At 45.8% G+C, this 15,761-nt stretch overlaps 1 protein-coding gene across 1 annotated transcript in view; it reads right to left on the reverse strand.

Moving 5' to 3' along the window:
- The window catches only part of LOC112225983 (zinc finger protein 385C-like), a 211,588-nt gene extending 196,098 nt beyond the window's left edge, over window positions 1–15,490 (reverse strand). Inside the window, exon 1 of the mRNA XM_024390153.2 lies at window positions 15,276–15,490. Coding sequence (XP_024245921.2) covers window positions 15,276–15,324 — 49 coding nt within the window. The 5' untranslated portion in view covers window positions 15,325–15,490. The remainder of the gene's footprint in view (window positions 1–15,275) is intronic.
- Window positions 15,491–15,761: the final 271 nt, after the last annotated feature.

Genomic DNA, 15,761 nt, shown 5'->3' on the forward strand with positions numbered 1-15,761 from the left:
GTGCAGATATGTCTTAAAGAAATATTTCATAATTCTGTCCATATTGCCTACTGTACATGTAGTATACTTTAAAATAGCACATAGAGGCCTGTCTGAAAATCATCGGTCAACACAGTGAGTCATGGCCAATAGGACTCTGCACTAATCAAAAAGGCATTGTCATGATGTCAAACATATAAGCACATTATTGAACGTGGCCATTCCTCCTCCATTCCACCACAAAGGCTCTGACAGAACCGACCCAGGTGTAGAGGGAAGGGGAGGACATACTGCTTTAAAAACCGCAGCCTATTCAGATCTCTTAATGGTGTCCATTATGAGGCTGGGGAAGCTGTTGTTCATTGGCAAGGCTGAATGGTTTCACAGAGAGCCACGTTCAGCATCACCACAGCAGCAGGTCACCTATTCACACACTGATTAGTGTTTAACAGCAGCAGAACTAAAAGCATTTTCCAATACAGCCTCATATTGGAGGGACCTTAAACAACACACAGGCACACAAGCACTCATCGGCACACACACGCACGCACGCACGCACACACACACACACACACACACACACACACACACACACACACACACACACACAAGCACGCACGCACGCACACACACACACACACACACACACACACACACACACACACACACACACAAGCACTCATCGACACACACACACACACACACACACACACACACACACACACACACACACACACACACACACACACACTCACACACACACACACACACACACACACACACACAAGCACTCATCACAAGCACTCATCGACACACACACACGCACACACACGCACGCACACACACACACACACACACACACACACACACACACACACACACACACACACACACACACACACACACACGCACGCAAGCACTCATCGACACACACACACGCACGCACGCACACACACACACACACACACACACACACACACACACACACACACACACACACACACACACACACACACACACACATTCTTCCTCTTTCTCCTCTCTCCTCTTCTCTGTCAGTGGGGGACATTGTGATCGTTAGCTGAACCCACCTCCGTTGTTTTGTCAACAAAACGCTCCCCAGAGCAGAGCACTTATCACGGTAGAGAAAGACTCTCCTCTCCTTACAGCGAAGGGAGACAAAAATATATGGTTCAATTATAGTGTCTGTCAGCCCTGCATGAGCTTGTGATGGACTGAGTCGAGTTGAGCTTGATGCTGGAGAGAGAGAGAAAGGGAGAGAACAATAAAGAGAGAGAACGAGAAAGAAAGAGAGAGAGAACGAGAAAGAAAGAGAGAGAGAACGAGAAAGAGAGCGAGAGAGAGAAATAACTCAATTCTCCAACTAATGCGCGTTGCAAAATACAGAGATTCAGTGATTCAACTGGCACTGTCTCATCCACACAGTCTCTGGTATAAGAACAGACAACTGGTGTGTTAAGCGATACCAGTCAACTCTGAACAAACCAACAGGTATGAAGCTGAACGGCAGTGAATCTGATCCACTGTGAAGCACTTTGAGATTCATAATAAAAAGCGCTCTGTAAATATATCATTATTATCAAGCAAGAGTCAACAAGGGACCCGAGAGAGAGTCAAACCTGTTACCTAACAGAAGTGATTCAGTGAGTCATTCTCCACTAGATCGTGAGGAGGGTGTGCAGACGGACTGGAGGGAGAGATCTATCTGTGAGTCGCTGCAGGGCAAAGTGATTCAACCAGCCAGCCAGTGGAGAGAGGTATAGTGGAAGGAGAGTCTGGAGAACAGGGAGCTGGCTTTGGTCTTCTCATGTATTCTCAGACAGACAGACAGGCAGGCAGGCAGGCAGACAGACAGACAGACAGACAGACAGACAGACAGACAGGCAGACAGACAGACAGACAGACAGACAGACAGACAGACAGACAGACAGACAGACAGACAGACAGACAGACAGACAGACAGACAGACAGACAGACAGACAGACAGACAGACAGACAGACAGACAAGAGGCCTCAAACAGAGAGGGAATGTACAACCAACCAACCAGCCACACACACACTCACAAAATCAACTAGAAAGAGAAACACAAAGAGAGAGTCAAAACAGACAGTTGGAAAGATGAAAATGTATACCCAGTCTACTAAGGCAACATGTACATGCAAAACACACAGCACAGACAGAATACACACATACTGTAGCAGAAGGATGTATCTGCATGTGCGAGACGGGCCTACAATCTCAGCTGTAATCCAAAATCAATTGGTATGTGCTAGAGGAGCTAAACTCCACTCCAATCTGAGGAGCTAGTGGCAGGGGGGGAGGCAGGGCCAGGACGGATGAACAAATATTACACAGCCCTTCAGAAAGCAATTCCAGTCCAGTCCCGACCAGTTATGACAACTCCACCGGATCAGCACCTGCAGCAGCACGAGGCCAACCAAACAAAAGCCGTAGAAAACCCCCGCAACAGCTCTCTTGCTGTTGCCACACCTCAACATCTCGGTAAGACAAATCAACAACAGTGTGTCTATGACAACCCCCTAGCATCGGCAACGGCACCAACCGATGGTGAACCAAGGTGACCAAACGCACGGCATCTAAAACACTCCGTGGTCGTCGCCACACGTCAGTGTGACAGATCAACAACGTGAGAGCTACTGTTCCTGATTTTGATTTCATTTTGTTTCACCTTTATTTAACTAGGCAAGTCAGATAAGAACACATTCGTATTTTACAAGGACGGCCTCCTCTAACCGTGGAGGTTCTGAGATTACACTGGATTATATGAGTTTTTAGCAACTGTGAATTTAGGCTGATCGATAAAAGATGGGGGACGTGTGTGTGTGTGTTCTGGAGCCCCCTGCTGAGAGGTGGAATGGCTGTGATTACTGTGTTATTAGCAGCAGAGAAATCCCAGCCTGGATCCCAGAGGACACACACACACACAGGTATGGATTAGTGCACATCACGCCGTCTGACCAACGCCTGTCGCATCATTAGGTCACTCTTCACAGCTATGAGTCATTGGAATGGGGCTTGTAGCGTGTGTGTATCAGGGTCTATGTGTGTGTATCAGAATGAATATGTGTGTGTGTGTGCGTGTGTGTGTACCCACTGTGCAGTTCATATCACCTTTAGAGATGAAATCAAGGCTGTTTCTATGTGAAACAGAGATTCTGCCTCAGGTTCGCCCACATTGTCGCGAACCAACAGCCATTCTGTAGCTCAGCCAATGCAGCAGACCAGACGTCACGCTGTCCAACCGTGGCTCTTAAAGGCGGATATATTTTCAAACAGACTCTGCTCAAAGGAGGAAGTGGTATTTAAAAGCAGACGGAGTATTATTTTATTCATCGGCTCTTTTGGTCACGGAGGTCTCCGAGTGGCTTATTGGCTTCATTTGAATTGCCCCTTTCTTCCACCTAGATATATATGATTTAGATAGATAATATACGGATAGAACTAATCTTGAGGAAGTGCTTGAGCTTTTAGGGAATAAAGACTCAAACCAACAGTTGTTGAAGGTGAATGTATTGTAGGTGTACATGTAAAACAAGTCTCTGAAGCATGAGTGTGTGGGGGCTGAACAATGTACAGTTATTACAGCTAAATCTATATCCTGAGCACAAAACAGACATGAAGGATGATTTGACTGTTCCTGTCCATACTTCCTGAATTCTTACTCTTGCTCATTTTCCAAACGCTCCGGGTCTAAGGGGAGTGGTCCGTGTTTGTGTTGAGGTGCTGGGGTGAGGTGTCATGTAAAGGCAGAGAGGGGTTAGGAACCAGGGCTCCCGTTAAAGAGTTCAGAAATCTGCATTTACAATATGCAGACCATTGATACATCTGCGCTTTAAACCATTTCAGCTGTGTTTTATATTGAAAGTCAACCGTGTTGTTTTGCTTCAATACACTGACCAGGGACCTGCAACTATAGTTTTCCTTCGCAGAAAATACATTAGTGCAACACAGTCGGCAGAAAAATAGCTTCATTTTCATCAGATGACAGAAGTGCAACGCTATTTGCCAAGCAGCCACACAAGTAAATGAGTTTACAATGAAAAAGCAAGCTCAATTCCTTAAAGTTTTGCTAGAAGTTAATCTTGCATTTTACCGAAGTAAACATAGAGCACGGGCGCCAGGGTAGCCTAGTGGTTAGTGCATTGGACTAGTAACCGAAAGGTTGAAAGTTCATATCCCCGAGCTGACAAGGTACAAATCTGTCGTTCTGCCCTTGAACAGGCCGTCATTGAAAATAAGAATTTGTTCTTAACTGACTTGCCTGATTACATTTTGAAAAAAAAATAGGCTACACTGAGAAAAGTACCATAGAAAAACAGCTACACATCAGTCAGAGTGCTGTTTGCTGACAGAATCCCAGTTCGTGAAAAGTGCAACTAAGATCTGCGTTTACAAAACGCAGCAAGATATTTGTTACGCGTTTTATTTATTTTTCTGCGTGAAAAACGCAGAATTCTGTTTTTTTGGCAACCATACGGAGATGCAGCTCCCTTGGAGTTGTGAAGAAACAGATGGATCCTCGCCAGCTTTTTAAAGAAACTTCCTCACAATCTCTCACCCCAACACGACTTAGCTGTTTACCCTAGGGTGTTACTCAAATATACACACAAATAAACACACACACACAGCAGCTGCTCTTATGGAACGACTCACATGCATGGTCACAGACTTTGTTCAGCACATGGACAAGCTGGGTTCACATCTAATGCATATATGGTCAAATGCAGGTATATATACGCTTGTATTCTAGTGAAAGGTCATGCGCTCAGAAACGCATTTCATTTCATCTCATTCTTTCCCAAATGTTTTTGTTGGTCTGTGTGTGTGTGTGTGTGTGTGTGTGTGTGTGTGTGTGTGTGTGTGTGTGTGTGTGTGTGTGTGTGCGTGCGTGCGCGCATTTGAATCTTGCCATAAAAGCAGCTGTGTGTATATTTGTTTGTGTGTGTGGTTAGAAGTCTCTCTAGGCTGTTTTCATCATATGAATACATTCTGGTAACTTCCATTTTCATCTCCTCTATCCCTGCCTGTATTTTCTAACGCGGTTGACATTTGTTTCTCTCTTAATGCTTGTCCTATTATCATGTACCTTTCTCTCTTAATGCTTGTCCTATTATTCTGTACCTTTCTCTCTTAATGCTTGTCCTATTATCATGTACCTTTCTCTCTTAATGCTTGTCCTATTATTCTGTACCTTTCTCTGTTAATGCTTGTCCTATTATCATGTACCTTTCTCTCTTAATGCTTGTCCTATTATTCTGTACCTTTCTCTCTTAATGCTTGTCCTATTATCATGTACCTTTCTCTCTTAATGCTTGTCCTATTATTCTGTACCTTTCTCTGTTAATGCTTGTCCTATTATCATGTACCTTTCTCTCTTAATGCTTGTCCTATTATTCTGTACCTTTCTCTCTTAATGCTTGTCCTATTATCATGTACCTTTCTCTTTTAATGCTTGTCCTATTATCATGTACCTTTCTCTCTTAAAATGCTTGTCCTATTATTCTGTACCTTTCTCTCTTAATGCTTGTCCTATTATCATGTACCTTTCTCTCTTAAAATGCTTGTCCTATTATTCTGTACCTTTCTCTCTTAATGTTTGTCCTATTATTCTGTACCTTTCTCTCCAGGATATTCACTCACTTTGCTGTGTTTTATTCAGAACTGTATTGTGTGACTTAGGTAGGAGAAAATGTCCTTGGGTTTGAGAAAGGCATAAAACACATTATTTATTGCCGTAATTCTTATCATCCAAAGTCAAAACCCGCAAGATGACAAACTTGCCACTTTACACACCCACGTGAAAAGTGCCGCCACGGCCCCATCAAGAAAAGCCATTTACAAAGGCTGAAGAGTGGGTTCAGTCTGCTCTCTGTGGAGATCACAGTACAATAGGACATGCACTCCGTACACTGACTGAGGTAAACCACTCTCAGGTTTAGATAAAAGCCTCGCGGAAAAGGGCTCTGAATGATTCACTGCAGTTGAAAAATGCATACAACATAATCATAGCCTTCATATACATCTCTGTTGTCCTTATCCTCTATTTCTCCGAGAGCCACGTTGTCAACCAAACACTTTGTAGTGAGTTTAAAACACAAACCCGTCACAAACCCACAACCGTTATGGAGCACGAAGAAGAAGAAGGGACCAATGGACTCTCTGAGCTTGACTGTAATCAACCAATCACAGAGTATTAGTCTTCAGTCAAAATTCCCAATTGTGTTCTTACATGCACACCTAGACATGAATATGCATGCAGGCAGTCTTTTATATGGAACCTGTGATATAATCAGTTTAGACAGGGTCCCCACCCTTCCTGTTGAATAGTGACGGGGCCACAAAACAACCAGGCTATTTAGTGCTCCTATTGGGAGGGGGAGAGGGTCTGCCTGCCTACCTGGCCTCACACACTGACCCTCTGTTCAGCTCACGAGCACCACAACCCGCCAACTGCCATGGAACATAGACAGGCCACTGTGTGTGTGTTTGCGCGGGCATGTGTGTGTACGTGCATGTCTAACACTGGGCCCAGTGTGTGTGAGGGTCATTACGGAGGTGTGAGAGGGTATGTGTGTCCGTGTGTGATGATCACGGCTCTGAGGTAGGGAAGTAGGGGTCTGGCACTCTGTGTTAATTAGGATAATTATCCTGTAACGAGGAATCAAAACCCCTGCGCCAGGATCGAAATACAGGATCAGATAAAGCTCCACACATAGGTTCAATCTGCTGTTCATTGGGAGCTTACCCTCTGACATTGTCTCCCTCCTCTGACTCAGAGGGTACCTCTAGGCTCCCTTCTATTGGCCTGTTCACCTCCTGGTAGATCTTGGTGGGTAGGAGGAAGTACAGAAGGGATCAGGAGGGGACTGTGGTTAGGGAGAGTGACTGGGGACAGAGAGGTTCATGTGTTAGTAGCAGTAACACTCTATACCCTCTGCCCAGAGGGCACATACGAGGCATAGTGAAACCTTAGCCCTCCGACAACGCCAACCCTTCAGCACCCAACTGAGGAGCTAGGCAGTCTTCTGCTGAGTCGGTCCCAGCCGTGAGCACTGCCGGCCGGGCATGCCATTCAGCCAGGAGGAGGGTGGCTTTCTCCAGGAAAGGGCAGCCTGCTTGCCCTGAGGCGGGCTTCATGCAGCTGTCAGCAACTCTGACCCCCCCCAGCCTCCCTGGAGCCCCCCTACACACACACACCCGTCCTCTGCCACTAGTCGTACAGTACAGTGTGATCAGGGTGGCAGCGAGGGCTGGAGTGACCTCTCCATCTGTCTGAGTTAGGCGAGCGGAGAGCGGCCGGAGGGGGGATGTTCACGCCTGTTTATAGATATTTGCCCTTTTGAGTTCACCTGTCACCCAGCCTGGCTCAGCTGGGCTCCAAGCCTCCACTCCACTGACTCTGCTCATCTGCAACAATGGCTCAGGAATGATGACGGGTTTCACATCCCCCCTCCTCTAAATGCTATGGTTTTGCTTTGAGCCTCCTGCTTCGTGTAACAAGGCATCTGATTTGGATTATGTTTGATCACCAGGTGAATTATACTATGACGGTGTCACTGAGTCCAGGGCAGACAGACAGAACGACAGGACACTGACATACCTCCTGCTGTTATCCAGCATCCCCTGGCTAATAGGGATTTAACTGTGTGTTTGTGCTGGCAGGAGAAGAAGCAGCCAGCAGGGACGACACAGAACTTTTCACAGAATCACACTGAAGGTCGCTGTGATCCAACGTAACCTGAAATGAAGGACATCAGACCCACAGGATGTTCTTAAACTCACTCACTCGCTCGCTCGCACACAGGCACACACACACACACACACACACACACACAGAAAAAAGCAAGCTAACTAATGTACCCACTCCCCCATCACTTTGGCTCAGCAGGAGATGACATGGAGAACATCATAGAGGAACACACAACAGGAGGTCCCAGCACAATGGGGGAAAAAGGAGAAGGACATCTGTCTGGAGAAGAGGTCTACTCAAGATGTCAGACAGAGATGTCAGAGTGGTGTGGCACCATGGGAGGGAGAGACGCAGAGAGGGGATATGTCGAGACAGCGATAGAGCACTGTTTACGTTGATGAAAGAAAGTATCGGTGATGTGTCCTAGCATGACTGGTATAAGGGTTGCCTATTCTGTAGGTCAAGCTGTTATGTTTATTACCATATAATTGAGTCAGGCGCATTGAATACACCCTACAATTCATACTTAACTGTAAAAATGTCAAAGTACTATTTATAAAACAACAAAAGAAAGATGAATGTAGATAAATGTTGTTGACAAAGAGAGAAAGAACAACAAGTAGAAGAGGTTTGTGAGAATTGTGAAGGGATCGGGCTCCTGTCAAAAAGCCATCCTTAGCAATATAAACTTTGAATCCCCTCAAATCTAAAACAAGGCAGTACAAAGAAAAGAGCTACAGTTCCTCCTGACTTCAGGACACCTGTACCTCCCACACAGCAGCAGTTCATTTTGTGTGTGTGTGTGTGTGTGTGTGTGTGTGTGTGTGTGTGTGTGTGTGTGTGTGTGTGTGTGTGTGTGTGTCAATCTGTTATTTACAGTGAAACTGTAAACTGGGTATAAAAAGAAAAGGCACAGTATCCCCCCAAAATGCATATATATTCAAAAATAGAAATACATATTCATACATATAAATACATATTCATACGGATACATATTCATACTGTACATATAAATACCCACATGCATACATACTACACAGTGGTCTTGTCAGTGGGACCAACCCAGCTACCAGCCCAGCTACCAGCCCAGCTACCAGTCCAGCTATCAGCCCAGCTACCAGCCCAGCTACCAGCCCAGCTACCAGCCCAGCTACCAGCCCAGCTACCAGCCCAGCTACCAGCCCAGCTACCAGCCCAGCTACCAGTCCAGCTATCAGCCCAGCTGATTAAGTCCCAACATGATCCCCTCGTTGGGAGTGGAGGGGAAGGAAGCAGGGCGGTGTGATACACAGTGAGACACCAGCAGAGAGACCAGACCACTGCTAATGTAGCATCCACTTAATTGGCATAATGAGAGTGTCACTGTTCCGCACTGTAAACCACTCGCTGTGTCACAAATAATTTAGTCTTACCTTCATCAAGATGTGCATGTGGACTCTTTCTTTGTCTACAGATGCAGCCCTTGCTCTCTTTCTTTCTTTTGCTCCCTCTCTCTCTCTCTTCCTCTCTCTTGCTCTCCCTCTCTCTTCCTCTCTCTTGCTCTCCCTCTCTCTTGCTCTCCCTCTCTCTTCCTCTCTCTTGCTCTCCCTCTCTCTTGCTCTCCCTCTCTCTTCCTCTCTCTTGCTCTCCCCCTCTCTTGTGTTCTCTCTCTTCCTCTCTCTTGCTCTCCCTCTCTCTTGCTCTCTCTCTCTTCCTCTCTCTTGCTCTCCCTCTCCGCTCCTTCTCTTCCTCTCTCTTGCTCTCCCTCTCCCTTTTTCTCTCTCTGTCCATACATTGTCATTTCCACCATTCCAAATATACTTCTCCCTTCTCTTTAAATGTTTAAATTGCACACACTTTTCTTGCTTGGACAGTTGTGCAAATATTTGTCTTTGCTCAGTACGTAAATAGTTTCTGTTGGTTGTATATGGATGAGCAATAGTGAGTAAACTGTCTCAAAAATATTTTTTTACCCCAAAGAATTGTGATGATGCGCAATGGCCCCACAATGGACTTGACCTAGAGAGAGAGAGTGAGAGAGTGAGAGAGACAGACAGTGAGAGAGAAAGAGAGAGAGACAGTGAGAGTGAGAGTGTGTGAGAGAGACAGACAGAGAGAGAGAGAGAGAGCGAAAGAGAGAGAGAGAGACAGAGAATTGGTCCTCTGATAACATAGGACTGGTTGCTTTACTTCAGTGTAGCAGAGATCTAACCCCCACCGTGGCCATTCAAGCTGGAGATGGGACTGTGGTGTTGCACCTGTTGCCTGCTATAGCAGTACAGAGACACTCTGGACACCTAAGTGACAGTTTACGGCAGAGTAATCTCTGAGCACAAACAGCATGGACATATGTCTCTTGGCACAGCATTTCTTAAATGATCTCTATCAACATACAGTGCAAACAAAGCAGGCACCACAGTGTGTGCAACACACAGGTACACACACAGGCACACACACAGGTACACACACAGGTACCCACACAGGTACACACACAGGTACCCACACAGGTACACACACAGGTACCCACACAGGTACACACACAGGTGCACACTCAGGTGCACACACAGGTACTCACACAGGTACCCACACAGGTACACACACAGGTGCACACTCAGGTGCACACTCAGGTGCACACTCAGGTGCACACTCAGGTGCACACACGGGTACACACACAGCTGCACACACGGGTACATACACAGGCACACACTGGTAGTTACACAGGTACAGACACAAGCACACACACACAGGTACACACACAGGCACACACACACAGGCACACACACAGGCACACATACACAGGCACACACACAGGTACACACACAGGCACACACACACAGGCACACAGACACAGGCACACAGACACAGGCACACACACACAGGCACACACACACAGGCACACACACACAGGCACACAGACACAGGCACACAGGCACAGGCACACAGGTACACACACAGACAGGAACACACACAGGCACACACAGGCACACACACAGGCACACACACGCAGGCACACAGACACAGGCACACACACACAGGCACACAGACACAGGCACACAGACACAGGCACACACACAGGCACACACACAGGCACACACACAAGCACACACACAGGTACACATACTTCATAGTACTCTCACCAAAGACAGGAAAAGACAACTCCTCCTTCATAACGAAAATAATAATCTTGGGAAACAACTGCGACAAAACACAAGTGACACTAACAGAGTACCGTATGTACGCAGTCTGTCACAGCAACAATAACACGGGCCTCCATATTATTCATCCATAGGCATTCAGCAGGAGTAGCGGGCCTTAAGGTGGCGTCCATAAATGCTCTCCTAACCGCAGCAGCCGTATTTCACCTTCCCGGACTGAACATGTTGATATTTGCCTTGATGTATCTGCGTTCTCCTCAGCTAGAGCGAGTACAGAGTGCCCACAGCACAATAAACTCACATTAGAGACTACATCAAGCCAACAACTGACACTCTTTCAGAAGCCATCCTGGGACTGCTGAACTTGTTTCTCATGTCAGTCAGGCCTCACAGGGGGACATGGATGTTTGACTGCTGTTTGGACTATGTTATAGTAGCCTAGATCAGGGCTCACCAACCCCGTTCCTGGAGAGCTACCCTCCTGTAGATTTTCACTCCAACCATGTTCCTGGAGAGATACCCTCCTGTAGATTTTTACTCCAACCATGTTCCTGGAGAGCTACCCTCCTGTAGATTTTCACTTCAACCCTGTTCCTGGAGAGCTATCCTCCTGTAGGTTTACACTCCAACCATGTTCCTGGAGAGCTACCCTCCTGTAGATTTTCACTTCAACCATGTTCCTGGAGAGCTACCCTCCTGTAGATTTTCACTTCAACCCTGTTCCTGGAGAGCTATCCTCCTGTAGGTTTACACTCCAACCATGTTCCTGGAGAGCTACCCTCCTGTAGATTTTCACTTCAACCCTGTTCCTGGAGAGCTATCCTCCTGTAGGTTTACACTCCAACCATGTTCCTGGAGAGCTACCCTCCTGTAGATTTTCACTTCAACCCTGTTCCTGGAGAGCTACCCTCCTGTAGATTTTCACTTCAACCCTGTTCCTGGAGAGCTATCCTCCTGTAGGTTTACACTCCAACCATGTTCCTGGAGAGCTACCCTCCTGTAGATTTTCACTTCAACCCTGTTCCTGGAGAGCTACCCTCCTGTAGATTTTCACTCCAACCATATTCCTGGAGAGCTAGTGAAAACCTTTTAGTGAAAACCTACAGGACAGTAGCTCTACAGGAACAGGGTTGGAGTGAAAACCTACAGGTCAGTAGCTCTACAGGAACAGGGTTGGACTGAAAACCTACAGGAGGATATCTCTCCAGGAACAAGGTTGGAGTGAAAACCTACAGGTCAGTAGCTCTACAGGAACAAGGTTGGAGTGAAAACCTACAGGACAGTAGCTCTACAGGAACATGGTTGAAGTGAAAACCTACAGGTCAGTAGCTCTACAGGAACAAGGTTGGAGTGAAAACCTACAGGTCAGTAGCTCTACAGGAACAAGGTTGGAGTGAAAACCTACAGGTCAGTAGCTCTACAGGAACAAGGTTGGAGTGAAAACCTACAGGTCAGTAGCTCTACAGGAACAGGGTTTAGAGTGAAAACCTACAGGTCAGTAGCTCTACAGGAACAAGGTTGGAGTGAAAACCTACAGGACAGTAGCTCTACAGGAACAAGGTTGAAGTGAAAATCTACAGGACAGTAGCTCTACAGGAACAAGGTTGGAGTGAAAACCTACAGGTCAGTAGCTCTACAGGAACAGGGTTAGAGTGAAAACCTACAGGTCAGTAGCTCTACAGGAACAAGGTTGGAGTGAAAACCTACAGGTCAGTAGCTCTACAGGAACAAGGTTGGAGTGAAAACCTACAGGTCAGTAGCTCTACAGGAACAGGGTTAGAGTGAAAACCTACAGGACAGTAGCTCTACAGGAACAGAGTTGGACTGAAAACCTTCAGGAGGATATCTCTCCAGGAACAGGGTTGGAGTGAAAACCTACAGGTCAGTAGCTCTACAGGAACAAGGTTGGAGTGAAAACCTACAGGTCAGTAGCTCTACAGGAACAGGGTTAGAGTGAAAACCTACAGGTCAGTAGCTCTACAGGAACAAGGTTGGAGTGAAAACCTACAGGTCAGTAGCTCTACAGGAACAAGGTTGAAGTGAAAATCTACAGGTCAGTAGCTCTACAGGAACAAGGTTGGAGTGAAAACCTACAGGACAGTAGCTCTACAGGAACATGGTTGAAGTGAAAACCTACAGGTCAGTAGCTCTACAGGAACAAGGTTGGAGTGAAAACCTACAGGTCAGTAGCTCTACAGGAACAAGGTTGGAGTGAAAACCTACAGGTCAGTAGCTCTACAGGAACAGGGTTAGAGTGAAAACCTACAGGACAGTAGCTCTACAGGAACAAGGTTGGAGTGAAAACCTACAGGAGGATATCTCTACAGGAACAAGGTTGGAGTGAAAACCTACAGGACAGTAGCTCTACAGGAACAAGGTTGGAGTGAAAACCGACAGGTCAGTAGCTCTACAGGAACATGGTTGAAGTGAAAATCTACAGGACAGTAGCTCTACAGGAACAAGGTTGGAGTGAAAACCTACAGGACAGTAGCTCTACAGGAACAAGGTTGGAGTGAAAACCTACAGGTCAGTAGCTCTACAGGAACAAGGTTGGAGTGAAAACCTACAGGACAGTAGCTCTACTGGAACAAGGTTGGAGTGAAAACCTACAGGTCAGTAGCTCTACAGGAACAGAGTTGGACTGAAAACCTTCAGGAGGATATCTCTCCAGGAACAGGGTTGGAGTGAAAACCTACAGGTCAGTAGCTCTACAGGAACAAGGTTGGAGTGAAAACCTACAGGTCAGTATCTCTAAAGGAACAAGGTTGGAGTGAAAACCTACAGGTCAGTAGCTCTACAGGAACAGGGTTGGAGTCAAAACCTACAGGACAGTAGCTCTACAGGAACAGGGTTGGAGTGAAAACCTACAGGACAGTAGCTCTACAGGAACAAGGTTGGAGTGAAAACCTACAGGACAGTAGCTCTACAGGAACAAGGTTGGAGTGAAAACCTACAGGACAGTAGCTCTACAGGAACAGGGTTAGAGTGAAAACCTACAGGACAGAAGCTTTACAGGAACAAGGTTGGTGAGCCTTGGCCTAGATCAAAGTTTGACTGCTGTTTGGACTATGTTATAATAGCCTAGACCAATGTTTGAAATGAAAGGTGTTTCTGTGGATGATCATCATTATCATTGTCGTCATGTGACCTGGATGCTCCAGCCTCTGTCGAAGGCCATTGTTCAGCCCAATACCTACTTTTTAGGTCTTTAGGGTCTTTAGGGTGATCTTAATAATGAAAAGCCCTATATAAATTAAATGTTTTAGCAATATTATTATTATTATCATTTGACTGATTAAAAACAATGCCAGTGTCCAATTCCAATGTCATAAGAGTAGAGGTCAACTGAGATAGGCATTAAAACTGAAACTGCTGCCTACTGACATAAATGTAAAGTATAGCAAACTAACATTTGTCATGGGTCCCAGTGGGTGATAGCTGTGGAGTATGCAATGCCCAGGCCTGTGTTTCCAGAATACCTCTTGAAGCTTTAGAACTCTGTCTGATAAAGTTTGCCCTTCTTCAGAATGATTAGCCACCGGTTGCTTTCTTACTATACGTGATTAATTCATTCAATTCTAGGGCCTTATCGAATGCCCTTATCCGAGTGTAAAGATTTAAATAAACGGATGTTTTGTCAGATTAGACGTTCTTGAACCACATCACACACTTGAGAAATGGCTTTGGAATACGGGTGGGTTAAATAGTCTACTACAGATGATGGCGGAACATAAGTTTCATGTTTACAGTTTTCTATTGAGGGAATGCCTGCCTGCATCTGGCCATTGAGAACCACAAGCACCGGCTCACCCCATGCGGAAACACCCAGCCCGGTTGCGTGACGGGGTAGACGATGAACGGTCGAGCAAATATCATATTTTATTCAGTGAGTGATGAAGTATGAACAAATAAGCCCATTCAGATCGCCTAATGTGCAATTTAAATGATCAACGTGCGCTCAAATAGCCTCAAGGCGCAACAATTACCTAAAACATTTGCTTCGTAAGATACAGACAATACATTACATCGAAGCTGTAATCATATAAAACTACTAAAGGTGTTTTGATTAACAATCAAATCAAAATGAATATTACATGCATATTTAAAAAAGTCTAGCCTGCCCATGACAACAAATTGCCATGTCAGACATAAACAAATCCAACAATCGGTCGTTTGTCCATTCAGTGTAAATAAAATAGCTAGGCCTATACATGCATCTGCCTCGTAAAATGTATAATTTGGCCATCTCAGAATAACTTTATAGCTAATCATTCCATTATGAATGGAAAATAGGCTACTGTACACCCGGTAGACTGATAGTGGTGCGTGAAGAACTGTCACATGGGGGCCACAAACTTTGAATAGTAAACAGCAATACGTTAATATGTAAAAACAAACGCTACACTGTATATGTTGTATTTCTGCCTACCTGTCCCGTTCCGTTTCAGATTGTCCCTGTGGTCGTCCGTACCCAACATCTTTCGAAACGATGTGTGACAAGACTGACTGTCAAAGCCGAAAGCCCAGCTCGCACTCTGGAGTCACGGGTGTCAGAGCGCGCAGCCACTCTACACACGAATGCGCACTCAAAGGGTCTTCAACGTTATCACCGCCGCGCCTATACAATTTGATTTATGTTATTTATCACTTTGCCATCGATTATTTTATCTTGAAAGACAGGGAAGAAGTTAGTAATTCTATTAATATACACTACATGACAAAACCTATGTGGACACCTACTCGTCGAACATCTCATTAAAACAATCATGGGCATTAATACGGAGTTTGTCCCCCCTTTGCTGCTATAACAGCCTCCACTCGTCTGTGAAGGCTTTTCACTAGATGTTGGAACATTGCTGCTGGGACTTGCATTAGTGAGGTCGGGCACTGATGTTGGGCGATTAGGCCTGGCTCG

This window comes from Oncorhynchus tshawytscha, linkage group LG27, assembly GCF_018296145.1.
Source record: "Oncorhynchus tshawytscha isolate Ot180627B linkage group LG27, Otsh_v2.0, whole genome shotgun sequence".
Lineage (NCBI taxonomy): Eukaryota > Metazoa > Chordata > Actinopteri > Salmoniformes > Salmonidae > Oncorhynchus > Oncorhynchus tshawytscha.